The following is a 25,473-nucleotide window of genomic DNA, read 5'->3' as shown; positions in this document are numbered from 1 at the left end:
CTTCACACTTTGTGCTGTTTCATACCTTTTAGATTTTGTACCATGTTTCAGATATTGCCTCTAAAAAGCTAACTGCCTTGAAAAGGGTAATAGAGATAAGTAAGTAGAAAAACCAAGATAAAAACGAAAAAAAAAACCCAAAAAACCCCCCAAAACCCAACAACAACCTAGAATTTCAGCTCGGGTTTTAGATCACCAAGGTTTAACAATGAAGCGGGGACAAATGACAGAATTCTGAGCTAGAGAGAGAACGTAGTCCTGTACGGTTTCATAGATGTGAAGAAAATAAAACGAATGGGCATGAATCAGGATGAAGTCTTCAGCTGAGTTACAAAATAATGTTTCCAGGAAATATTTGTATAAATGAAAATTTAAGGGGTTTTAGAGACAAAAATAATTTTTATTGAGCATGTATTTTGTGTTAGCCACTGTCTTATATATATTGACCTGTTAACACTTAGAGCCCATTTGTGGAATGGCTGTCATTCCTACCATTTGCAACAAGGACAGTTAATGGTCTGAGAGGTTGAGTTGTCTGATAACTGGTGTGGGTGTGGTAAAGTCAGGAATCAAGCCAGGTCCCGTGTGCCCAGCCTGATTCAAAAGGACCCATTTTTCACCTTTTAGACTTTGTGGTAAGTGGGTAGTTTTGTCCATCTTGGCCTCTTTTTTTTTTTTTTTTTTTTTTAATCTATCTTGCTCAGAAGCTTAGGGCATTTCTATCACGATACAAAATGGCACTTTTTACACATCTGCAGCCTAATAATTGGTACTCATTTTGAAGACCCTGAAGCACATTGCTGGATCTAAAAGCAACTTCTTAGTTACCAAGGAAACAGTAGATTTAGCCTAGTGCTCAGTTTAGTTTCTTTTAAGTGTAGTTGAGATCTTTAAAAATTGGTTGAGTCTGTTTAGCTTGTATGATAATTATTAACCAGGATATTTGATGAAGTAGACACTCCTATATGCCAGCTAGTAATAGTCTACACTTAGAGCAAACGGAAAACATCAGAAAAATTCTGCAGGAAAAGATTATAGAATGAAATGATACATACCCTATGGCATATATCCTCTGGAAGAAGAAAAAAAAAATTGTGTCCAAGAGTAGACATTAATAGAAGTTGAAGAACGTGCTCATATTCTCTGTGATTTAAAAAAAGAGAGAAATTGAACACAGCCATTGAAAAATGACAGGTGTATTAGCTTTCTAGGGCTGCAGTAACAAATTATCACAAACTTGGTGGCTTAAAACAACAGAAATGTATCCTCTTACATTTCTGGAGGCAAGAAGTCCAAACTGTAGATGTTCGGCGGCATTGGTTTCTTCCGAAGGCTCTGAAGGAGAATCTGTTCTGTGCTCCTCTCCTAGCTTCTGGTGAAGCTCCTTGGCTTATAGATACATCACTCCAATCTCTGCCTTCATCTTCACGTGGTGTTCCCTCATGTCTCTGTGTTTCCTCCTTTTCTGTTTCCTACAAGGACACTTGTCATTGGGTTTAGGGCCCATCCATTGTAAGGATGGTCTCATCTCGAGATCCTCAACCTTAGTTACATTTGCAAAGACCTTCATGCCAAATAAGGTCACATTCTGAGGTTCCAGAGTTTAGGACATGGTCACATCTTTCTGGGGGGCCACAATTCAACCCACGACAAGTTGAATCACAAAAGATGGATGTCATTGATCTTTTTTTCAGATAAACTTTTTTGGGAGATAATTGTAGATTCACATACAGTTGTAAGAAATAAAGCAGAGAGATCCCATGTACCCTTTACTCAGTTTCCCCAGTGGTAATATCTTACAGGGCACTGGCCTCAATAAAGTGAAGATATAGAACATTTCATCACCACAGGATCCCTCCTTCATGTTGCTCTTTATTAGCCACCCCTGCCTTCTTCCACCACTGCGATCCCCCATCGTCCCTCATCTCTGTCAACCAGTAACCTCTTCTGCATTTCCATCATTTTGTCATTGCTAGGTTACATAAATGGAATCATACATTACCCCCCCCTCCCCCGCGCCTTTAGCATAACTCTCTGGAGATTCCTACAGGTAGGTTAGGAGTTCATTCGTTTTCATTGCTCACTGGTGCTCCATGGTGTGTGTCACCAGTTTGTTTAAGCATTCACCCACTGGAGAACTTCTGGGTGATTTCCAGTTTTTGCCTATTATGACTAAAGCTTCTGTGAACATATGGGTACAAGCCTCTGTGTGAACATGTTTTCATTTCTCTGGGCTATATAAATGCCCAGGAAGGAGTACAATTGCAGGATCATATCGTAGTTGCGTGTTTAGTTTTGAAAGTGCCGAATTGTTTTCCTGAGGATGTGAGCCATTTACATGTCTCCCAGCAGTGTATGAGTGATAGCTTTCCTTCCCATCACCAACATTTGGTGTGGTCACTATTTTTTATTTTAGCTGTGCTGTAGGTATGTAGTGAAATGTCATCCTGGTTTAAGTTTACATTTCCCTAACGGCTAAATGATATTGATCATCTTTTCATGTGCGTATTTGCCATCTCTATACCCTCTTGGGTGAAATGCTCCTTCACGTCTTTTGCCTATGTTCTAGTAGGAGTGTTTGTATTTTACTGTTGAATTTTGAGAATTTTTTATATAAGATACTTCGTTTGACATGTGCTTTGTGAGTATTTTCTCCCAGTCTGTAGCTTGTCTTTTCATCCTCTTAAGAGAGGTTTCACAGAGCAAGGTTTACTTTTGACAAAATTCAGTTCATCAGCTTTCCCTTTTATGGGTCATGCTTATGGTGTCAAGTCTAAGAAACCTTTGCCAAGCACTAGATCCTGAAGACTTTCTTTTCTTTTTGGCCGTGCCACCTGGCTTGCAAGATCTTAGTGCCCCCACCAGAGATTGAACCCGGGCCCTGGCAGTGAAAGCACCAAGTCTTAACCACTGTACCATCAGGGAATTACCCCTAATAAGTTTTCTGTTTTACGTAAGCCCGTTATCCATTCTGAGTTAATTTGTATATAAGGTTTAGGTCAAGGTTCATTTTTTTTGCCAATGAATGTCCAGTTGGTCCAGCACCATTTCTGGAAAAGACTGTCCTTCCTCTGTCTTATAATAAGGTGGACTTATTTGTGTGAGTCTAAAACAAAAGTTAGGCCTGTGTCTACTGATAGTTGCTTCAGTTTCACAAATTAATAAAAGAAAATCATTCTCTGCAAAGGATACGTGCTTTAGTGCCTCTTATCTGCCAACTGTAGATTAGCCCTGATGATTTGTATTGTGGTAAACTCACCATACTTTATAGAGTAACATGGTGTGTAGCTTTGGGAATTCTTTTATTTATTTATTTTTGGATTCCAGAGGAGTTTGGGGGGCCAAGGAGGTAGTTGATGAATGATGAATCCATCAAAATCTGGAAGGGATAACTTGAGGCAGTTGAATCTCTTAATAGAGGATTTGAACCCCTTTCTTCAGATGCTTTGAGGAATAAATGGGAAGTTGGGTTTTCAAGGACAGTGAAAGAGACTTTCCAAAAGGATGGGGAAGTGGGTGCGTGGCACACGCTTTCGGTTTCCTCTCCCTGCTGTGCTGCAGTGAGACGCAGGTGCTAGAGGAACCCTACAGAGAAAATTAAAAAAAAAAAAATCTTTTGACCGCCAGATAGTCTAACTTCTGGTTTTCCACAATTTGGATAAGGATTACTGGAAAGGAAGTGTTAACTCAAATATGCTTTGTACAACAAAGCAGTCTTGTGCTGTTAAGTCCACGTTAAACGTTTACCCATGTGTGGCCTTCAATTTGCAAAGATTCAGCCAAGGATCCAACTGCACATTGTGCTCGCCTTTGTATCCATTCATTTTTTAAAAACAGGGGGGAGTCAGCTTTCCTTTTTGTGCCTCTCTCCAGAGGGACTTCAAGTCCTGGGCCATAATTTCTGTAATAGGCATATTATTCTTGCTTCGTAAGCCAAACTGTACAAAGTGGGTGGGTTTTGGCACCCCTTGTGCAAAGACGTGCTCATCTTTTCCTCGGAGAGGGGGCTCGGTTGGCTGAGTCTTACCATCTCAGCTTGCCTCCTGCCCCTCAAGTAAAAGGGGAAGGAAAGAGACCCAGCCTCACTTGCACCCATGAGGCAGTGAGAATTGACCCTCCGGCATGCCTCCTCTTGCTTCTGCCTTTTGCAGTGGGCTTCATAAGGAGCAAATTCCTCAAAGCTAGCAATAAGCCTAGATGCATTCCATTTTTTTAGGAGTGAGGAGAGTGGTGGGTGGTGCCTTTTGTGTTTGTCCTGTGGGGAGTACAAAGAAGTGTCCACAGATTCCATATTCAGGCTCAGAATGAGCAAGAGGGGGCTGAAATCAATCACTGTTTTTATACTGAATAATTGTAACCCGGTGGTGAGGCCCGCATCACCCCTTGAGCACAAGCACAGTCCTGTCTTGCTTGATGTTTTGCCTGAGTTTGGTGGTAGGTGTTAACCAGGCTGTGGCTGAGACTGGAACTCGGCTTCACATAAGGAGCATGGGTACCCACCCCCCCGTTTTTTAACTGAAGTATAGTTATTTTACAGTGTTGTGTTAGTTTCAAGTATACAGCAAAGTAGGGGTTCAGAAGTGACTTGTGTTGCTCTTTTCCTAGTAAAATATTTCTCAGGAAAACTAACTTCTAAGGAAGTCCAGCAAGCCTGTGCTTTGGAGCCCAAGGGGAGGAAATTACAGAGCTGTGCTGAGAGTGTTCTGTTCCTGGCAGCTCCTGTATTATTTGTTGTGGACACTGCACCTGTGTTGTAGGGTCACTGTGGCTCTCGGGAAGAGAATAGGTTTCTGTCCCCTTCTGATGCAGTGGCAAGGCAGGCAGTGTGTGTGGTTGTTAAGAGCCGGCGTCCTGAAGCCAGCCTGCCTGGTTGTGAAGACCGGCGCAGCTGCTCTCTCGCTGTGTGATCTTGGGCCAAGTCACTTAATCTACCTCTGTACCTCCATTTCCTGTATGTAAGATGGGCACAGTAAGACCACGCACCTCACACACAGAGTTGATTTGAGGATTAAATAACATAGTAAATGTGAAGTCCTTAGAACAGTTCCTGGCGTCTGTGTGTTAGCTATTGTTCATCATCCCTCAGTTGATTCTAAACAAGTTTAATTTCATGAGTGAGTGTTCTTTGAGGGGGTTTCTCTGCAGGGGCTCATGACTCCAAAGAGAACAGAGCCAACTAGGTAATTTTACAAACCCAGAAGTGAATTATTTTAAATGTCTTTGCTAGGAATAGAGCTTAGATGGACAATTCACTGAAAAGTCCTGGGAAATATGTTTATGTTGGTGACTGTTGATCAACTAGAATTTTTCTCAGCTGCAGGCTAATACCTGGGATTTTGTAGGCTGGACTACCTTTGCAGTACCAACACGGATCAGGAATTAAAACTGTGCTCTGTGATGAACTAGATGGGTGGGATGTGGCGGGGGAAGGAGGTCCAAGAGGGAGAGGATATATGTATACATATAGCTGATTCATTTCGTTGTACCGCAGAAACTAATACAACATCGTAAAGCAATTATACTCCAATTTAAACACACACACACACACACACACACACACACACACACACAACTGAGAGCTTCCATTGTGGGGCGTTTTCATCTAGTGCTGTTTATAGTCTGGTTTCCCCCTCCCAGCTTCAGCTTCCTCTATGGAGTGCTTGGCTTGCAGCACAAGTAATGTGCTAAAAGATGGGGAGGATGTTTAACTCCACTCTGACACATCAAGGTAAATACAGAGAGAGAGGCTGGCAGGTGGCACAGAGGTACCCAGGGGTCTGGGGACATTGGTCCAGGCAAAATGTTCCTCACCTCACCTTTTAAAACTCAAAGAAATTGCTTGGCTGAGGGGATGCTTGTGGTGCCTGTGATGAATAAGGCAGCCTCTTGGCCCAGGACAGGAGAATTATTGCAGCTTTCAAGAGGACATTTACACTAAGGTATACTGGGTATGTGGGTGTTGACGTTAGGATTATTTAAGTTGAAAGAGACAGAAGACTTCAAACAACAGGGTTTAAACAAGATAATTTACCTCATTCCTATCTTAGTTCTATGATCCTTTGAGTTTGTGGCTCCTTTATTAGGGGCTTCTCTACCCTTAGTTAGCACGATATCAATCCTACAGTGTGGCTGCCTGAGCTCCAGTCATCAAGTTTTCATTCCAGCCAACAGAAAGGAGAGAGTCAAAAGGGGACCCTTATCCTTTTAGGAGATTCTAGAAGCTTCCATTTCACAATTGGTCTAATTGGTCAGAACTTGGTACAATCACAAGCTGTAAGGGAGGCTGGGAAATGTAGTCATGTGCGCAGCTAAAACTCGGGGGCTGAGATTTGGGTACACAACTAGTTGTCTCTACCTGAGTATGTGATATGCTTTAGATGGAATCAAGGCTGATGCTAAGGACGAGTAGGGCAAAGTATATTTTTGAAATTCCAGGTCTGAAGAAAAAAGAAAACTGTTGGGCCATCAATTCAGACATTTCCTGTGGTCATCCATTTAACCACATCTGAGTGAGCCCCCCAGGTGCCAAGGTCTGCCACGCCCTGGGAATAAAAGCTGAGCTGAGTCATAACTGGTTCCTGTGTTCCAGGAACTCTTAGTTATTGTAAGGTAGCTATGCTCACCAACGCCTGTTAGTGATTGGATTGATCTGTGGCCACCTCTTGATGTCTAAGACCCTTTTTATCACATAATAACTTAGTGAGTTTCTGATTTAGATCTTATTTATTTGTGTGTGCGTGTGTATGTGGTGGTGGTATTGTAGTTGTAGCTAGGAGAACCCGTTTAGCAGTGTATGGGTTCTGGGGTCACCTATGGACCCAAGGCTGGTTGGCCTTACAGATATTCCCGGGGAAGCATTGAGTGACACCTCCCTGTTGCTTCCATATAGTTGGCTTAACCAGGAATTGAGTCAGCAGATTTGAGCTCTCTTCTGTCTCAGGGCAAATTACTGGGGCTTTGGTTTTCTCATACTTGTAAATTAGAGTTTCTGAGCTGCACGGGGAGCAACCCCAGCCCCCAAAGGTGTGATGTAATGTCTGGGGGCCGTGCTGAGCACCATATGAGGTAGTGGTGTGTTTCTTTTTTCTTTCTCTCTTCTTTTTTTTAAATTAATTAATTTATTTTGGGCTGTGTTGGGTCTTCGTTGCAGTGTGCAGACTTCTCATTGCGGTGGCTTCTCTCATTACAGAGCACGGGCTCTAGGCGCGCAGGCTTCAGTAGTTGTGGCTCTTGGGCTCTAGAGCGCAGGCTCAGTAGTTATGGCGCACGGGCTTAGTTGCTCCGCGGCATGTGGGATCTTCCTGGACCCCAGGGCTTGAACCCATGTCCCCTGCATTGGCAGGTGGATTCTTAACCACTGCGCCACCAGGGAAGTTCCAGTGGTGTGTTTCTTACTTGATGATAGTGACAGGGAAAGCTACTTTTAAGAGTTATCGAGGTGACTTGTACACAGTCCCAGAGTGACGGAGTTAGATGGGGTCTTCCTGCCTGAGGAGGCTAAGCGTCTGGCCTTCTTGCATTCTTAGCTGCTGTGTGGTGCCTTCAGGGCAGGTGTTAACTGATGCCCACAACCCATTCTGAAGGGTGAGGAGGGAGTGATGAGTCAGGTGCCTCACCTGGAGCTGGCTGACTATTTTAAGCTGCGGGCTGTGTGGTTGCTAGGTTTTCCTCCATCTCAGCAGCGCTCCCTCTGATAATGAAGCAGCTCACTCTGAGCAGGACAGACAGCTTGATGCGATTCTTGCATGTTGGGCAGCATAGCCCTCAGCCTGTACTCTTCTGTAAGGTTGCGCATGAGAGATGCCAACCCCGTCCCCTGGGGACACACCCAGCCTGAAGCCCTCTGTAGGGCTGAGCTATATCGCTCTGAGCTGACCAGCTTGGGCTCCATCCAGGTTATGTGTTGGGGTGGTTGGTGGTTCACCCAACAAAGAGGCCACCAGAGCTCATGTGCTGTGTTTGTTTCGTTTGTTTTCCTCATTTGGCAATATTGGGATTGGACAAGAGGATCTTAAGGAAGATCTTGGAAGACACACACACACACTAGAAATGGCACACTAAGATGGTGTCTAGGCTGTCTGAGCCACCTCCTATGTGAGAATCAATTTAGAGAATTGCTGTACTTCCTAAAGCAATGGGAAGTGTCCCCGAGAAGGGAGTCTGCCATATTGGTGGTCCGCCATCTGGTGGACTGGCCTAATGATGAAGTCCAGTGTTGGCATGTTCTCGGAATTACAATGTGGGAAGGAATCTTAAAGTCATTGTGAGTTGTTCTCCATCACTGTAGTTGTTTGTGAGATTTAGTCCTACAGATTTTTCTTCAGAGAATTTTCTGGGCCCTCCAAATTTCTGGCTCCGAACAGCTGGATTTGTTGAGCATAATCCAAATTTAGGTTCCAAATACCTTGAGTGTGTGTGTGTGTGTGTGTGTGTGTGTGTGTGTGTGTGTGTGTGTACTTTTAGCTTCTTTTTGATATACAAATCACTTGCCTGCCTTGAGTCACATGAAATTCTATGAAAGTTGACTTTAATGATACAGTGGGACAAAACAGTATTACGTTTCTAACCAGTTCCCTCCCTGCTCTCTGGAAGTGGAGTAAATTTATAGAGAGTAGTGGGGATGATGCCAAAGCTGCTTCAGTTTGGAATAGTGAAAAGAATTGTGCCTTTGCAGTTAGAAGATCTGTGGCTTGAGATTCGGCTCCATGACCTTGAGCAAGCCATTCAGCTTGAATGAAATCTCTAAGCTTCAGTTTTCTCCTTAAGGAAAAAAAAAAGATAAAATAGTATCTTGTTGTAAAAGAATTGAGATAATATCTTCAAAATGGCACAGGAGTGAAGAAATTGTAAATAACCTTCCCTGAGTCTTCTATATGATTTTTTTTTTTTCCTTTTCTAAAGCTAACCTCATTGATCTTAACTTTGTATTCAGACAGCAACCCTAGCTGGCTTGTCGCTGTGTGTCCTGTCCCCCACCCCCTCTTTTAAAATAGTGTAGTAGAAGTGGCAGGGACAGAAGACATTCTGGATACATCGCGCTACATGTGGAGATACCATGCAAAACTGAGTTTACCTCCAGCCCCACGGGTGGTACCAGTTTGCCTGGGAGGTGCAGCTGGAAGGAGGGTGGGCTCTGGGGTTGGACTCCTCGCGTTGGAATCCTGGCTCCACTGCCACTTGACTTGGGCAAGTCACTTCACCTCAGGCTTCACCGTAAGTAGAAGTGGGTATAATAATAATGGCCAGCATACAAGGTTGTAATAAGTAAATGGGATGATTTAAAAATGTTGAGCCCAGTATCAGCACATAGCAAGAAACTGCCCCTTAAATGTGGACTCTTCTTATAATAATAATTATTATTTTTAATTGTGGTAAAATATACATAACATAAAATTTACCATCTTAAACCATGTTTAAGTGTACGTTTCAGTAGTGTTAAGTATATTCACATTGTTGGACACCCAATCTCCAGAACTTTTTCATCATGTAACACTGAAACTATATCCGTAACACGGCTCCCCACTACCCTGCCTCCCCCAGCCCCAGGCAGCCTCCATTCTACCTTCTGTTTCTATGAGTTTGACTACTCTACATACCTCCTGAGTGGGATCATATGGTACTTGTGGTTTTGTGACTATAATTATTTAATAAGTCTTAGCTCACCACAGCAGTTGCGCTCTCTCCCATTTTTAGCATTCTACAAGCTCAGGATTGCCTGCCTTCTCCTCGAACCATAGTCATTACTGACTTACTTTCTTTCTTGAGGGAACAAGACACCTTGCACCTCCATTTCATCCTTTTGAAAAGGGTAGGGTTAGAGAAAAGGGAAATTAAAGTGAAGGAGGGCCTTCAGTAAGGAAAAAACCATTCACTCATTGCAGACATCCTCTGTAGGACTTCTTCTTTCTGATTGTGTGAAGATTCAAACCTAAGCACCAGTAGAGGCAATGAACCCCTCCCCAAGTATATGTCGCCCTGATTTAACAGTTTTAACAAGTTCCAGAAAGAAGAAAATACTAGAAAAATCTAAATTAACCTAGAGGCAAGTGTTTCTTTGTTTGTTCATGCAGTGGTGTTTATCTCCTGAGTGATAAAAGGGTTTCTTCGGCTTGGAACTTCTGACTACCTTTTTTTTTTTTTTTTTTTTTTGAAGCATAATTGACTTACAGTGTCGTGTTAGTTCCAGGTGTGCAGCAAAGTGATTCACTTATACGTATATCTCTATCTATTTTTCAGATTCTTTTCCATTATAGGTATTACAAGGTATTGAATATATATAGTTGCTTGTGCTATACAGTAAATCCTTGTCATTTGTCTGTTTTATATGTAGTAGTGTATATATGTTAATCCCAAACTCCAAATTTATCCCACCCCCCACTTCTGACTACTTTTTTAAAAAAATAAATTTATTTATTTTATTTATATTTATTTTGGGCTGCATTGGGTCTTTGTTGTTGCGCGTAGGCTGTCTCTAGTTGTGGCGAGTGGGAACTACTCTTCATTGCGCATGCGGGCTTCTCATTGTGGTGGCTTCTCTTGTTGCAGAGCATGGGCTTTAGGCACACGGGCTTCAGTAGTTGTGGCATGCGGGTCAGTAGTTGTGGCTTACAGGCTCTAGAGCGCAGGCTCTGTAGTTGTGGCTCACGGGCTTAGTCGCTCCACGGCATGTGGGATCTTCCCGGACCAGGGATCAAACCCGTGTCCCCTGCATTGGCAGGCGAATTCTTAACCACTGTGCCACCAGGGAAGTCCCTGACTACTTTTAAGTTGAAGAGGAAAGGAACCAGGATTGTATGACTGTAGCCAAGTCCTTTAATTTGGTGTCCACATCTGTGAAGGGTAACACTTGTGACTTCTGGGGGTAGCTGTAATGGAGCACTTGGCCTAGGGCCTGACACCTAACCAATAATCAGTTAAAATGTTAGCAGTTGGTGGTGGTGGTATGTTTGTGGAAAGAACGATCACCAGCCCAGTCCTTGAAAACATAGAGCTGAGACAAGCAGCTGTGGACCAACAAAACAGCCATCTTTACCCTCCTTTTTGTTTGTTTGCTTTGTTTTGGCCACGCCACGTGGCTTTCAGGATCGTAGTTCCCCAACAAGGGATCGAACCCAGGCCCCGGCAGTGAAAGCGCTGAGTCCTAACTACTGGACCACCAGGAAATTCCCCAGCCATCCTTACTCTTGTTAGAGAGTGTGATGAGCACTAACGTTCTAGAATTGTACCTATTGTATGTTCATTAACCAATTTTATTGGCCATTGGATAGGTTCTGTCCTAGGTTGTGCCTGGGTTAAGGGAAATGATGGTTTATCTGTGAAATTAAGTAGTGTAACTTCCTTATATACTTTTCTGGCAGTGGTGGGATTACTATTCTTCTTAAAAAAACACACATTTAATGTGTTTTAGCTACAAATAAAAAAATACCATTATTTGAATAACCTGATAGATTATATATGTCTGGGTCCATGAATCCCTCTTTTCATTTTTGTTCTTTGGACTTCTGGAAGGAGTTCTATCTACTAGTGAAGGCTGCAGGTATAAAAGTTGCCCTCTCATAGCCTTGAGCTAGGAAAAGGAAATTATGGGCCTATACATGTTTAAAAATTTAAAGAGGTTTTGATTGCATAGAACCTTTGATTCTGTTGTAGCATTTTCATTTTTGAATGTAGTTTAAGTCATGTGCAAGCTTTATACCTTCCTGTGATTCTTTTTTTTTTCTTTCTTTTGGCACATCTGTAGTTCCAAAAATCCTAAGTAGTTTTAAATGCTTTTTTGTGTGTTAATATGCAAAAGTGTCATAAAATTAAAATAATTTTCTAATAATTAACAGTTGAGTCAAAATATTTTTCCCTGGGCTTCCCTGGTGGGGCAGTGGTTGAGAGTCGGCCTGCCGATGCAGGGGACACGGGTTCGTGCCCCGGTCCGGGAAGATCCCACGTGCCGCGGAGCAGCATGCCCACGGACCATGGCTGCTGAGCCTGCGCGTCCGGAGCCTGTGCTCTGCAACGGGAGAGGCCACAACAGTGAGAGGCCCGCGTACCACAAAAAAAAAAAAAAAAAAAATTTCCCCCACAGATCCTTATAATATGGCAGTGTGTTTCACCACGTGTACAACAGGACATATTGTGCAAAATAGTTTTTTTCTTTAACAACTTTATTGGAGTATAATTCAAAATAGTTTTAGTTTGCACTGGCTAGTACAACAGGAATGACCAGTTTTCCTTATGCTTGGACAAATCAAATACATTCTTCATAAGAACTTTTAACAGTTTCCTGGGTTTTACCTGTAAAATCAGTTGGTAAAATAAGTTCAATAGTAAGACTTATAAGGCTGAGCCCGAGATACCTCTAACTGCTCATTTTTTCATCGCTTGTAATTAGGTCAACCAGTTCCATAGGGGGCTTGAGTTACAGCTTCTAGAGGTTTTGTAATGTAGACATTCTTATTTTTCAATTAATCTTTGTATCAAATGAAAAAAAAAGAAAAGAGTTACTTGGTAAATACAATCTTTCACTATCTCATTCTTTGGAATGCACTTGGTTTTATACTTTTCCTTTTACAAAGAGCGTATGTTATTGGAGAGAAAAGGAGTCAGATATGTGTATTACTAGCAACACAATACAAAGCATGTAGGTTTGAGTTCATCTGGAACTGGCGTCCCTACTCTTAGTTGGGATACCCCTAGGTTGTTTCAGGTATTGGTGATGTTTATGTCTCCAGCTCTAAAAGCGGGGGCACACATCTGTGACGAGGCTGTCTGGGGTACTATGAGGGCGATGATGTCCACGGCTCTGGACCAGAGCAAAAGAAACCAACAGAAGTAGGATGGAAGCCATGACCTTGGCCTTACTGCCAACCAGCCAAGCTCTCTGCTATGAGATTCCTTTGACATAAAGAGATGTGCAGGGGCTGTGAGATGTCTAGCAAATGCCCAGTCACTTCATGACCCAGAGGCCCTTTGGCCCATCAGCACAGCCTCAACGTGCCCTTTCCCCACTTTCTGCTGTCTTTTTTGTGTATCTATACCAGGGTGCAAGCAAGGAAGAATAAAATAGTGTCACCTTTTATTAGTAGCTTTGGGGAAGGCTTTATGGAAGAGGAGTTAGAGATTACGGCCCTCCTTCCCCTGCCTTCACTGTGGATACCTGAGCGTAGTAAATTGTGTTAAGGAAAGAGAGGAAGAGACTTTTGGGGCCCCCGAATTCCTTCTCAGCAGACGTTTCCTCCCTTCCCCTACTGCATCATCCAAGATATGGTAGCCTTTGGGTTCTTCTTTCCAAAGGCCCCCTTGCTCAGGGCGCACACATCAGCTCAGTGACTGGACCTCCCTTATTCCGTGGTGTTCCCTTCTTTCCTTACAGTCTTCCGTTTGTGCTAAGATTGTTCAGCTCCTGGGGCAGAATGAGGTGGATTATCGCCAGAAGCAGGTGGTCATCCTGAGCCAGGATAGCTTCTACCGTGTCCTCACTGCAGAGCAGAAGGCCAAAGCCTTGAAGGGCCAGTTCAATTTTGATCACCCGGGTGAGTCGGGGCATTGAAGGGGCGTCTGTGGGGGGGATTGGTTGAAGAAGTTACTTAACCTCTCTGTTTCCCATCCATAAAATGGAGGACTGTTAGGTACCTTGCGGGGTTGCGGTGGGGCTTATAGGAAAGAAGCACTTTGCAACGCATCCTCTGGTGCGTGGCGCCTTAAATACTGATCGAATCTGTGTCTGAACAAGGGTGACTCTTGGAGAAGCCTATTACTCAGGGTGGGCCAGACGCAGGCTAGCGCACACACAGCTGGTTCTCCCGCCTCCTGCTCTGCAGCAGCCTGTGTCACACCCTCCCGCCAGCACCCAGCACGTGCGTGTACATGGCTCGTGTGTTAAACTCACCGACTGGCAGAGAGTGGGGTGGAGGGTCCAGGATGGCTGCCTGAATGTTTTTGGCCCTGACAGTCCCAGATGAGCACACTGCCCCTTTAGCTGGTTTGGAGTTCTTGTAACTGTGAGAGTCAAAACTTGGTGTGGTGCCTGCTGCAGTGCCCTAGTTGTGAGTATGCTTTCCAGGTTATCGTATGCTGCTGGATTTAGAGAGAGGACAGAGATGTCTGAGGCCAGAGACGGAATGGCAAGCCAAAAAAAAAAAAGAATCCACTTTTCAGAACTCATTTATACACTTTGGTTTGAGATGCAGGGAATTCGCATTCTGCTTTAGGTAGAAATCTGGCTTTTTTGTGGGGAGGGGATGCTTCTCTAGGGTGTGATACACATATGTGAAATAATAGGTTTATAGGGATGCCCTGTTCATCACTATAGGAGAAATCATTGTACAGTTAAGAAACATCTTAATAGTTTGATTTCCTTCAGATGCCTTTGACAATGAACTCATCTTCAAGACACTCAAAGAAATCACCGAAGGGAAAACAGTCCAGATTCCTGTGTATGACTTTGTCTCCCATTCCCGGTAAGTGAGCTGCTCTGGGCTGGGGATTGTTACCTGTTGCTCCCCAGAGGGTCCCCAGAAGTTCCAGGCTTCTTCACGCCCCCCCCCCCCCCACCCCCATGTGTCTGGTGCCCAGTGCAGCCTGTCAGTGACAGGGCGGTGGCGTCAGCATGCCTGTAGGTGCACGGGGTCAGGAATTCATCCAGGTGCTTCCTGGAACAGTCCCATCGTGATCATCATGCTTTGTTAACTCTGAAGGGTTAGATTTGTGAATTTGGACTCAGGTGAGGGACTGCACATTCGTCCTCATCCACGTGCCCAAGCTGTTGTTCCTGGAACAAATGCAAGGGGGTATGGTAGAGGAAAAACAGGAAGAAGAAGAAAAGAAGCTGTTCTTTCTGCTCTCCTGGTTTACTTGGGATCGAGCTGTGTGGGGAGGTGTGAGGGCACTGGGGTCACCAAAGACTAGACCCACCAGAGAGCTTCTCAGTCACGTCAGACCTGTCCTTTCCATTTGTCGATTCTCATGCTCCTAATAGAATAGCAGAGTAGCTTGACCTCCATCACAGCCTCCTTCCCTCTTGAGTGGTGGGAAGGGGCTTCTGGAGGACTTCCCTCCTGCTAGCCAGACCCCAAGCTCTTTCAGAGCTACACAGAGCTCTTTGCTCACTTTGTCTCCTTGGGGGGACCTCCCAGGCACATTCGACACTCGTAAATGTTGTGTCACATCACGTGTAGCTCCTTAGTAGTGGCTCAGTAAGTGTTGTTTTTAGCTCTGGGATCTTTTGAAAGTTTCTCCCTCCCACTTTTCATTTTCCTTCTTGGTTTCTTTATCCCACTCTCTCTTGAGTTGATTTTTTAAAAATGGGAAGTTAGATTTCATACCAAATATTTCTATAATTAAAAACAAATGTTTCTATCATTAAAATGTTTCTACTACCAAATGTTTACTACCAAATGTTTCTATAATTAAAAGCCCAATCTTCATCTCCCTGTGTGTTCCTTTAGGACACATCTCAGCCTTTAATGCAGTTAGCTCACATGTTCTGTGCTCTTCTCATGAACTTTCTCAGAACTTGAGGGTGTGGCAAAGATTGGGTTGGAGGAGGAGAAAAGAGCACATTGTGATGGAAAGCCGGGCTGCTTTGGTTCTCACCTTCATCCCTCACCAGTAGCTCTTGAAGTACTTCCTACTATGGACCCGATTCTGCTGTGCAGGACATTCAGAGAACAAGATATGCCTCCTATATCAAACCTCTCCAGACTATGCAGGAATAAAGGGGCGCTTAGAATAGGGAACTGGAGCTAACATGAATAACGAGGGGGCTGGGAGAGCAAAGATCTGGGAGGCCGCAGCCGGAGAATCAGAGAAATTCGTCCCCAATGATGGCAGCCTGAGCTGCCATCTGGAGAAGAAGCTAGGTTCATGCAAAGTCCAAGAATCCGCTGCATCCATCCGGGCCCACAGCCTCTGAATGGGAACTTACGGAGTGTCTGCAGTTTCCTTGTCTAGCTATTATGGTCTCCTAAAAATTACAGATTTTGTTTCACTTTCATCTTCTTTTTAAATTTAATTTTAAACCTTTATTTTATTCAGGTATAGTTGATTTACAGTGTTGTGGTAATCACTTTCATCTTCTGAGTTTCCCATTGGCAAAGTAGCTGGGACCATGTAGGGAAAGGGATTCTGGGAATTGTAGTTTCTAGCCTTGGGGGAGTGGTGGTGATGTCAAGTTGACAAGAGACAGTTTAGCCTACCACCTCTCAGGTCCTGGGCAGGGTACTGCTACAGAATTACAGTGCAACCTGACAACTGAGGCAAGGGGATGTGGAGCAGTAGGAGGGAGGAAGGGCTGGAGTATTTAGCGCAGGTTGTGTAAAGGAGATGATATTTAAGCTGTGCATTGGAAAGCATGAGAAGCTGTTGGGAAAGGGATTTCCAAGGTGATGGGTAGGTAGGCATTTCAGGGGCCAGCTTGGTGGGGGATTGCAGTAGGTTAGGTGTGGAGGGATGGGGGTCAGTGTGTGGGAGGAGCGGCGGGAGGTGGGGAGGCAGGCAGGCCTCAGATCAGGAAGGACCATGGATGGACCCCAGGGCCAGAGGACAAACATGTTGGCAGTAGGGAGCCATAGATGGCAGTTATGTAGGAATGGAGAGGTCAGTTTTGTGGCAGGAACGAGGATTCACAGTGCTGTTTAGGAAGCCCTTGGAGTGGCCCAGGTGAGAGACTGATACAGGCCTGATGGAAGGAAGTGGAGTGAGGGCAGTTGGCAGGAGTCAGGGCCTGACCAGTGCAGTCGGGGGGCAGGGGGTGAAGATGAGTACCTTGTGCAGCACAAGCTCCATCAAGTTCACGTATTAACAAAAAAAACCCCTGCAGAGTTGCCCGTCCAGATGTGTTTCACTTTTTTCTCCAGATTCCCCTCTCATACCTTTTATTTTAAAATCCTGTTCTTTAGTGGCCCAGAGCCCATCTCTTGCATGAAGCTTTGTGACCACCTAAGACCACAAGCAGTCCCCCCCAACTCTTAAGAGCCACTTGTGAGGGACCCAGCTGTCCAGGGTTAACTGATCCCATCCCAGCCATGGGTCTTTCATGGTGACCACAAACAAATGTTGGGCTACAACTGAGAAGTCACCTATTCTCTGTAAATACCTTTCTCTGGTCTTCCCCTTCTTTATCGTAAGGAATGATTGTCAAATGAGAAGGTTGGGCTAGGTAATCCCAAATTTGGTAATCCCAAATGCTCTTAATACTCCAGGTTTATGTGAACCTCCCAGCCCATCTCTAAACTCCTAAACAGAATATTGCACCATAGGTTCCTGGCACATCCTGGGCTAGTAGGTGCTCAATAAATGTTGTTTTTAGCTCTAGGCTATTTCTAAATTTTCTCCCACCTAGACCTACATGTGGACTTGGGAAGTGATTGATTTCAACTTTTGGGGGCACCACCCACAGAGCAGGCAGTTTGGTTCTCCTTACTGTCCCAGGATTGAAGAGGCATGACCGTTGAGTTGGAAAACCACCTGTTCCTTTTTAGTGTTTATCAGTTAGGCAAGTTGATCAGCACTGCCAGACAGTGTCAGTCTGGGTACATTAGCACAGTCATTGCATTCACTCTGTGTATTCCAGATGGAACCCTAGGAATCCCACACACATGCTTTGTTTCCCGGCAGAGCCTTTCTGCCCTCTTCTTGGCCCAGGGCAGCTGCCTAGAGTGACTCATTATTTCACTCATTCATTGATCCTTTTTTCTATCCATCTTGCTTCTGAACTCTGCCCAGTTTGGTTCCTTATCCTAAACCACAATGAGCACCCTGTTTTCCAGTACCTGACATTCTTCTAGGGTTGGCGTGTCTCAACCCTGGCTGCACAGTAGACATACCTGGGAGCTTTTTTAAAAAAGGGCTGAAATCTTGTCATTTGCGACAATGTGGGTGGACTTGGAGGGTATTATGCTAAGTGAAACCAGTTAGACAGAGAAAGACAAATACTGTATGATTTCATGTATTATGTGGAATCTAAAAACAAATGAACAAACAAGAAAACAGAAACAGCGTCATAGATACAGAGAACAAATGGGTGGTTGCCAGAGGGGAAGGGGGTAAGGGAAGAAGAAATGGTGAGGGAGATTAGGAGGTACAGACTTCCAGCTACGGAATAAATGAATCACAGGTATGAAGTGTACGGTGTGGGGAATATACTCAATAATAATAATGTAATATCTTTGTATGGTGACAGATGACAACTAGACTTAGCATGGTAATGATTTGGAAATGTATAGAAATATGAAATCACTGTGTTGTGTACCAGCAACTAACGTAGTATTGTATGTCAATTATACTTCAAAAAACAAATTCATAGAAAAAGAGATCAAACTTATTGATACCAGTGTGGGGAGTTTGGGGAGGTGGGGAAATGGGGAGATGGGCTTGCAGGGGGAGGGAGAACTAGATAGTCAAAAGGTACATACTCTACTTATAAGATAAATAAGTACTAGGGATGTAACGTACAACATGATAAAGATAATCACTGTTGTACGTTATATATGAAAGTTAAGAGACTAAATCCTGAGTTCCTTCACAAAAAAAGTTTTCTATTTCTTTAATATTTCTTTTAATGTTTCTTTAAATATTTCATTTATATGAGATGACAGATGTTCACTGAACATTATTACCATTATTGTGGTAATCATTTCATGATGTATGTAAGTCAAATCATTATGTTGTACACCTTAAACTTACACAGTGCTTTATGTCAATTATATCTCAATGAAACTGGGAGAAGAAAACGTAAATATTTTAAAAAAAGAAAAAATTAAAAATAATGTATCAAATATGGAAAAAGAACAAACATTGCTTCTAGAAACGGAAAACACAACGGCACATTTTTAAAACTCAGTAGACATATTTAGCAGCAAAATGGACCTAAAAAAACCCAATTCAAACACTAGGGGATTGATCTGAAGAAATCATTCATTAATGCATTAAGGAAAGAAGAAGACAGAAAAAAATCAGAAGAGAGATTAAGAGACATAAAAGACAGTGAAAAGACCTGAAAAATATTTAGTCAGGAGGAAAGGAAAGAGAATAAAGGCAATATCTGAAGAGACAGTAACTTAATTTTCCCCAGAACTAATGAAACTCACTAAATCCATAGATTCAAGAAATGCAACAAATTCCCAAGCAGGATAAATAAAAAGAAAAACACAAGTGAGTTCTACTCTTTGGAATTGGTTAATATTCCATTGTGGCCTAACAGTTAATTTTTGTGCCTGCTGCAGTTGTATTTCAAAGTTTTGTACAAAGTTGTGTGCACGCACAAACACATACATGGTTACTAATTGTGTTATTCATACTTTCCATTTCCTTCTTTATTGCTACTTCATCTGTCAGTTTCTAAAATACAGAAGTTAGGCGTCTCTCCAATACCAACGTGGATGCAGTTTCTCCTGGTATTTTTATCCGCTCGATATACTTCGAACCTCTGCTGTTAAGTAAATAAAGTTTCATGACTTTAAAAAAAAAAAAAGAAAAGAAATACCTGGGGAGCTTTTAAAAAATATCGATGCTCTAGCTCCACCCCAGACTAATGAAGTCAGAGCCCCAGGGGAGTAGGGTCCAGGTATAAATATTTTTAAAAGCTCCTCAGATGATTCTGTGTGCCTCCAGAGTTAATACCGCCATTCTAGAGAGTCTCCTAATTGCACTAACCTGGTGCTTTTCTGCTGTCTTTCATGCTCCATATTCTGCCATCTTGGTAGTTGCTCCAACAGTGCTGCCTTAGAATTTAGACAGGAACCCAGGGGACTGATCCAATAAAGAATCAAAGCATGTTTTTAGGAGGGAAGTCCCTTCTTAGTGGCCAGCTGCTGCTGACTTCACTGTGTTTGCACAGATAAAACCTATAATCTTAAGGAACTTTTGAAATAACTGTGTGGTTTCTTCACAAATGTTTCTTCACAAATGTCTGCTAGTTAGGGTGAGTGGTAAACCTTGCAGTGGCGTCATTACTTCCCTTTTCGTGAATTTTGAGGTGAAGTGCAAGGTGGTTTTCCGACAGAAGCAAAAGACAAGATTGCAGTGAAAGTTGAGACAGGGCGGAGCTGGACCCCAGCAGGCCCCAGTTATCCATTTGGTTTCACTCCCCTGGCTTTTGAAAAGTCGTGTTTACAGTAGTATCTGCCTTGGGCTTCCCAATCCTGTGGGGAGATGGATGAGGTAATGTATGTCCCTGCTTTATTTATTTTTATTTATTTATTTATTTATTTTGCGGTGCGCGGGCCTTTCACTGTTGTGGCCCCTCCCGTTGCGGAGCACAGGCTCCGGACGCGCAGGCTCAGCGGCCATGGCTCACGGGCCTAGCCGCTCCGCGGCATGTGGGATCTTCCGGGATCGGGGCACGAACCCGTGTCCCCTGCATCGGCAGGCGGACTCTCAACCACTGCGCCACCAGGGAAGCCCATCCCTGCTTTATTGATAAGGAAGACAGTTGTAGGAGCTGGGCAGAGGCAACCCTGGCAGGACTGGGACTCTTTCCTTCCACAGAGATCCTTTCCCCTTCCCACCCTCTTACCTAAAGCTTTCTTTTCCCCTCCCTCCATCTGCCCCTTCCTTCTTCCTCCCAGTTGCCTCAGCACTGGGGGAGGGGGTGGACTTGTTGGGAGAAAACTGTGAGTTTCTGTTTTTGAAAGTTCAGAGTGTTAGGTTCCATAAATGCCAGGACTGAGAGCATTCCTGGAGACGCCTTCAGAGGGGGAAAAAAAAAAGTGATCACATCTTCTTTTGTCTGTCTTTATTCTTCATTCAACAGCAGGTATTTTTTGTTTTTTTTGACCACGCTGTGTGGCATGTGGGATCTTAGTTCCCCGACCAGGGACCGAACCTGCGTGTCCTGCATTGGAAGCGCAGAGTCTTAACCACTGGGCTGCCAGGGAGGTCCCAACAGCAGGTTTTTTATTCCAAGGAGAAGGATGTCTACCCATCTGCTTTATGGCGGAAGCTCAGAAGAACTGGTCACAGGAGAACTTCGCTGCAGCCGTCCTGGCCCTCATTCTTGGGTCTTCCGTGGTGGTCTGAGGGCTCTGTAAGGTTGTGTTAGCTAAACCCTCTCAGTGCCCTTTCCGTCAGGGGGCTAGGACCCCAGACTCCCAGACAGCTTCTCTTGTTTCCTCCTGCCGGGCTCCCCCGACCTGGCTCGGCCCATCATCTGCTCTGTGCTTTGCAGGAAGGAGGAGACGGTTACTGTCTACCCCGCAGACGTGGTGCTCTTCGAAGGGATCCTGGCCTTCTACTCCCAGGAAGTGCGAGACCTGTTCCAGATGAAGCTTTTCGTGGACACAGATGCGGACACCCGGCTCTCCCGCAGAGGTGCGTTCCAAAAGCCTCTGATGGCCCTGTTGGTGGCCTGTGACAGGCTCCTGCCCTCCCCGATTCTGGGGCCCGTGCCTTCCCCGAGGCAGCCTTGTGGCTGCCTCGTGGCTGCATGGCCCAGCCCAACTGAGTCAGTCTAGCTCCAGGGATGTCCTGTTGCCCAAACATTTGGTGACATTTGAGAAGGGATTAGTCACTTACTGTTTCAGATAACGAAAAGCTTGTGAGGTCACAGAGATGACATAAGAAGTTCACGTTTTGGTTTTGCTGGGGAAAAGTTTGGTTAAGTGCTCAGTTCCTTATGATTTACCCACAGGTGTCATAATCAAGATGGGAACTCACTGTAGGACATCTGGGGGGTGGACAGGAACACCCTCTGCCTGCAACTCTGGGCAGCTGGTCCCACCTGCCCGCTTCTTTCGCCCTTTGCTTTCCGGAAAGTTCTGTGGAGGTTTGGTCACTCTGTCCACCCAGCTCGGCAGCAAAGTCAGTTGTTCTCTCTGCAGGCCTTCCTTCCACGAGTGCTGAAGACACCAAACTGCTTGCTGGTGGGAGAGCGGAGCCTGTGAATTCAGCTCTGTGGGACACGAAGCAGAGGGCTTGCTTCTGCCAGAGAGCTTGGGAGGCTTTGTGGGGGAAGTGGGTTGTGGACTTGGATGTGGCGGGGTGATGGCCTAGGCAGCCCAGGAAGGCATATACCGCAAACAGAGACACCATGGCTTGTTAGGACTGTCTTGCTGATCTGGGCAACAGGTAGGGCTGTCGCCCGTGAGTGGTGTGAGGGGGAATGGAGAGTTGGGGAGAGATGAGAAAGGTTCCTAGCAGAGTTAGAGCTGACCGGACCCCAGCCAAGGCAGCGGGGTGTGGGTGACCGAGGAGAGGGATGAAAGCTGACTTAAGGTTTGAGTCCCCATCGTGCGGAAGAGGAGTGACACAGGAAACGCCAGGGTTAGCTCCTAGTCGCAGAGCAAGTCATTGGCAGAGTCAAATTTCATAAGCTGCAGCCCAGAGCCTTCTGACCTCAAAGTCTGTGAAGTTTCCTCTTTTCCGGTTCATGAAACAGATTTTTAGTTTATCCAGTTCAGTACTCTTGTCACAAGAACTATAAGTGGAAATGGCAGAATCTAGAGAAATGACTCCCTGGGTTTTACCCTCCTAAGAAGTAATAGGAGTCACACTACACTCTTTTAAGTCAGGGGAGCTGTACTTCCCCTCCCCGGTGGTGTCGGGCAGTGGGAGTAACCTGATGGAAAAAAGGAGAATTCTAGTCCCAGCAGAGCCCCTTGCTAGCTTTGTGACTTTGGTGCCTCTTGTGACCTCCCAGGCATGGGTTTTTTTATTTAAATGGGTAATATGAAGGAGACAGGCCTGTTTTTTAGGGTTACACAGGCCAGGTTAGAATTGCATGGTATTTTTTGACAGATAATTGAGGCTTGAGCCTGACAATTGCTTATGCATCTGCCCCGGGGTCTGGTTTATCACCTTCATCCACAAACCCAGGTCCTACCTAGGCTGATCTGCTCGGATGTCCATATTAGCTTGCCAAATTTGGGAGGCATCACTGGGGGGAAAATTGGAGTCAGATGAACTGGACATTATTTAAATCCTGGTTTCACCGTTGAGTAGATGTGTGACCTTGGGCAGATTATGTTTTTTTTTTTTTTTTTTTTTTTTACATCTTTATTGGAGTATAATTGCTTTACAATGGTGTGTTAGTTTCTGCTGTATAACAAAGTGAATCAGTTATACATATACATATGTTCCCATATCTCTTCCCCAGATTATGTTTTAATCTCTTTGTACCTTATTTTCCTATTGGTTGATAATGTAAGGATTAGTTAGTACTCCTGGGATAGTTGTGCCGATCAGAGGTGATGCAGGTAAAATGCCTGGTGGTGGCATTAGTCGATAAATATCCATGTGGCAGATCAGAAACCTGCTTCACCTGAGATGATGATGTTATGTTTTCCAAGTGTTCTCTCAGGACTTGTCAGAACCTCTTGAGTAGTCGTGTCCTCAGGAGCTGGTGACACCTGGGTTGGTAGCATCATTAGTCCAGCAGGTGGTACTAAAATCCCAGGGGATGGAGTGATGCCTGAGGGTGGAGCGAGTGCAAGAAATTGCATAGGAAATTAGAACCGCGTTTTGTGGAGGGGCAACATCCTTGGACTCTGATTCATTCAAACAAGTAATCCTAGGGTAGATTAAACAGAAACTTCTCCCTCCTTTTCTTGTGCTGAGATCCTTAAGTGAAATGGGGGAGAGACCTGAGGTGATGGTGACCTTCTCTGGGGATTTCTTAGGGTCAGTTCTCTTCACCCCCTGCCTTCCCTGGTGCCCCCGGGGCAGGTCGCTGCCTTCTTTCCGTTCCGCTGTCTTGTCACGTCACCCACTGCTTAGTCACTTTCAGCAAAAGCTGTTTCTACAAATTCACTCTCTGTCCACCTAGGACAAAATACATGCCTGGCATGTGCTTTGTGGGTAAGGGAGAGGGAGGGAGGGTTAGTCGGGAGCTGTGGGGCGAAAGAACATTCCTGGAGACTTGAGTGAGCGCTACGATTTCACCTGCCTGTGGGTTACATCCTCCTGGGCACATTCCAGGTTGACCCTCATGTGGGAGGGAGGTCTGCATCAAGTCTCATAGCCTTGGAAGTCGGAAGGACTTCCTTCCTTCCCAGGGACCCCCTTGTATTTCTAGGGAATTGGTTTCCTCCCAGCAAAGCTTGCCTTTGCCTTCCCTCTCTATATGCATTTAACCAACCCTTGAATTAGGGACAGGGGAGACGAGAGGCGGGGGCCCTGAGCCTGCTGACCCCTCGTCTCTCCCGCCGTGGCTCTCTGTGCCCAGTTTACATGGAGTTAGTGCTGCAGTGAGCCTTGGCATGGTCAGTGTGTTCTTTTACTAGAGTAACACATCTCCTCAACGAATTTTTGAAGTGAATTGACAGCCATGGGGGAATTGTGTTTATTCTGGGTCCTCTTCTGCATTTGGTTCTCAGCTTTGGCTGATGTGAAGCAGCATTAGCTGATTGGGAAGGGCTGAGTGGAGGCCAAGCAGGGAAGGGTAGACCTGTCGTTTCCTGCCCTTTACCCTGCAAGACCCCTCTGAGAGGGCCTGTCTCAGCCCAGCAAATGTGCCAAGGCCAGAGTGATGACAAGGAAGCTGGTTTTAAGTCCCTGGAGTGTCCGGTTTGTGCCAAGACCTTGTTCTGCCTTAGTTGTTGGCTTCGCCCCGTTTCCTGACTGAGGAGGAGGGCGTTTCAGTGCAGTGAACTGGCTGGCCCCGAGCTGTCCTTGGCTTAAGGAGGGGGCCCGTCTGTTTAAGGTAATAATTCGATGGAAGGCTCTTGGGAGCGGAGGTGGGCGAAGCCTTCTGGTTTTGCGTGTTCCCAGCGTCTGGGCAACGTGCCGACCCACTGCCATCTCCTTTTCCAGGGTGGAAGCTGGAGGATGCCTCCTGCCTGTCTTCCTGTTTCTCCCTCTCCATCCTGTCTTTCCATGTGTCCGCCCTCCACCTCCTGCACTGCAGCCCCCCCCCCCCCCCCCCCTCCCACCTTCCCAGCTGCTCTGAGGGACTCCCACCCCCACTGGGTCCAGCCTGCTCACCTGAGTTCACAGTTCCCATCCTTCCGATACGACAGTCTGCTGTCTCAGGGAGCCATCCCCCTCCCGGAGCTTCCTCAGTTCCTGTTGTCTTCGTAGAAATTTAGGCTTATTGGATACACACCATGTGCCAGCCACGGTGCTGAAGCGTTTTATGGATATCTCCCTGTCTTCCTAAGTGACCGCTTTGTGAGAAAGTTGCTATTATGGGCTCTGCTTTACAGTCAAGGAAAATGAGCTCCAAAGATGTTAAGTAACTTGTCTAAGGCCACAGAGGTAGTAGCTAATGGGGTCAGGATTCAAACTGGGTCAGTTTTGCCCCCATCGCTGTAGCTGATGGGGCAAGAAGTGGCTTCGGGCTTCAGCAGTCACAGGTGTGACTCACCTGCGTCCACTGCTTTCTCCCTGGTACGTTCCTGTCTCCCGTGACACGACAGGTGATGCTCTCGGGTCTGCAAGACACAAGAGAGCTGCAGGCCTGGGCCGAGGGCAGTGGCAGAGCGATGTGAAAGAGGAGTGAGTGTGTGTGTGTGTGTGTGTGTGTGTGTGTGTGTGTGTGTGTGTGTG

At 45.2% G+C, this 25,473-nt stretch overlaps 1 protein-coding gene across 2 annotated transcripts in view; it reads left to right on the top strand.

Moving 5' to 3' along the window:
- UCK2 (uridine-cytidine kinase 2) overlaps window positions 1-25,473 on the top strand; it is a 74,581-nt gene that overhangs the window by 38,842 nt on the left and 10,266 nt on the right. For both annotated transcript variants that reach the window (XM_029228542.1, XM_029228541.1), the window contains exons 2-4: window positions 13,364-13,523; window positions 14,354-14,450; window positions 21,158-21,300. In XM_029228542.1, coding sequence (XP_029084375.1) covers window positions 13,364-13,523; window positions 14,354-14,450; window positions 21,158-21,300 — 400 coding nt within the window. The remainder of the gene's footprint in view (window positions 1-13,363; window positions 13,524-14,353; window positions 14,451-21,157; window positions 21,301-25,473) is intronic.

The sequence above is a fragment of the Monodon monoceros genome, unplaced genomic scaffold, assembly GCF_005190385.1.
Source record: "Monodon monoceros isolate NGI ecotype Baffin Bay Population unplaced genomic scaffold, NGI_Narwhal_1 Super_Scaffold_18, whole genome shotgun sequence".
Lineage (NCBI taxonomy): Eukaryota > Metazoa > Chordata > Mammalia > Artiodactyla > Monodontidae > Monodon > Monodon monoceros.
Note: the sequence above shows the minus strand (reverse complement) of the source record. Positions and strands in the feature narration are given on the sequence as shown.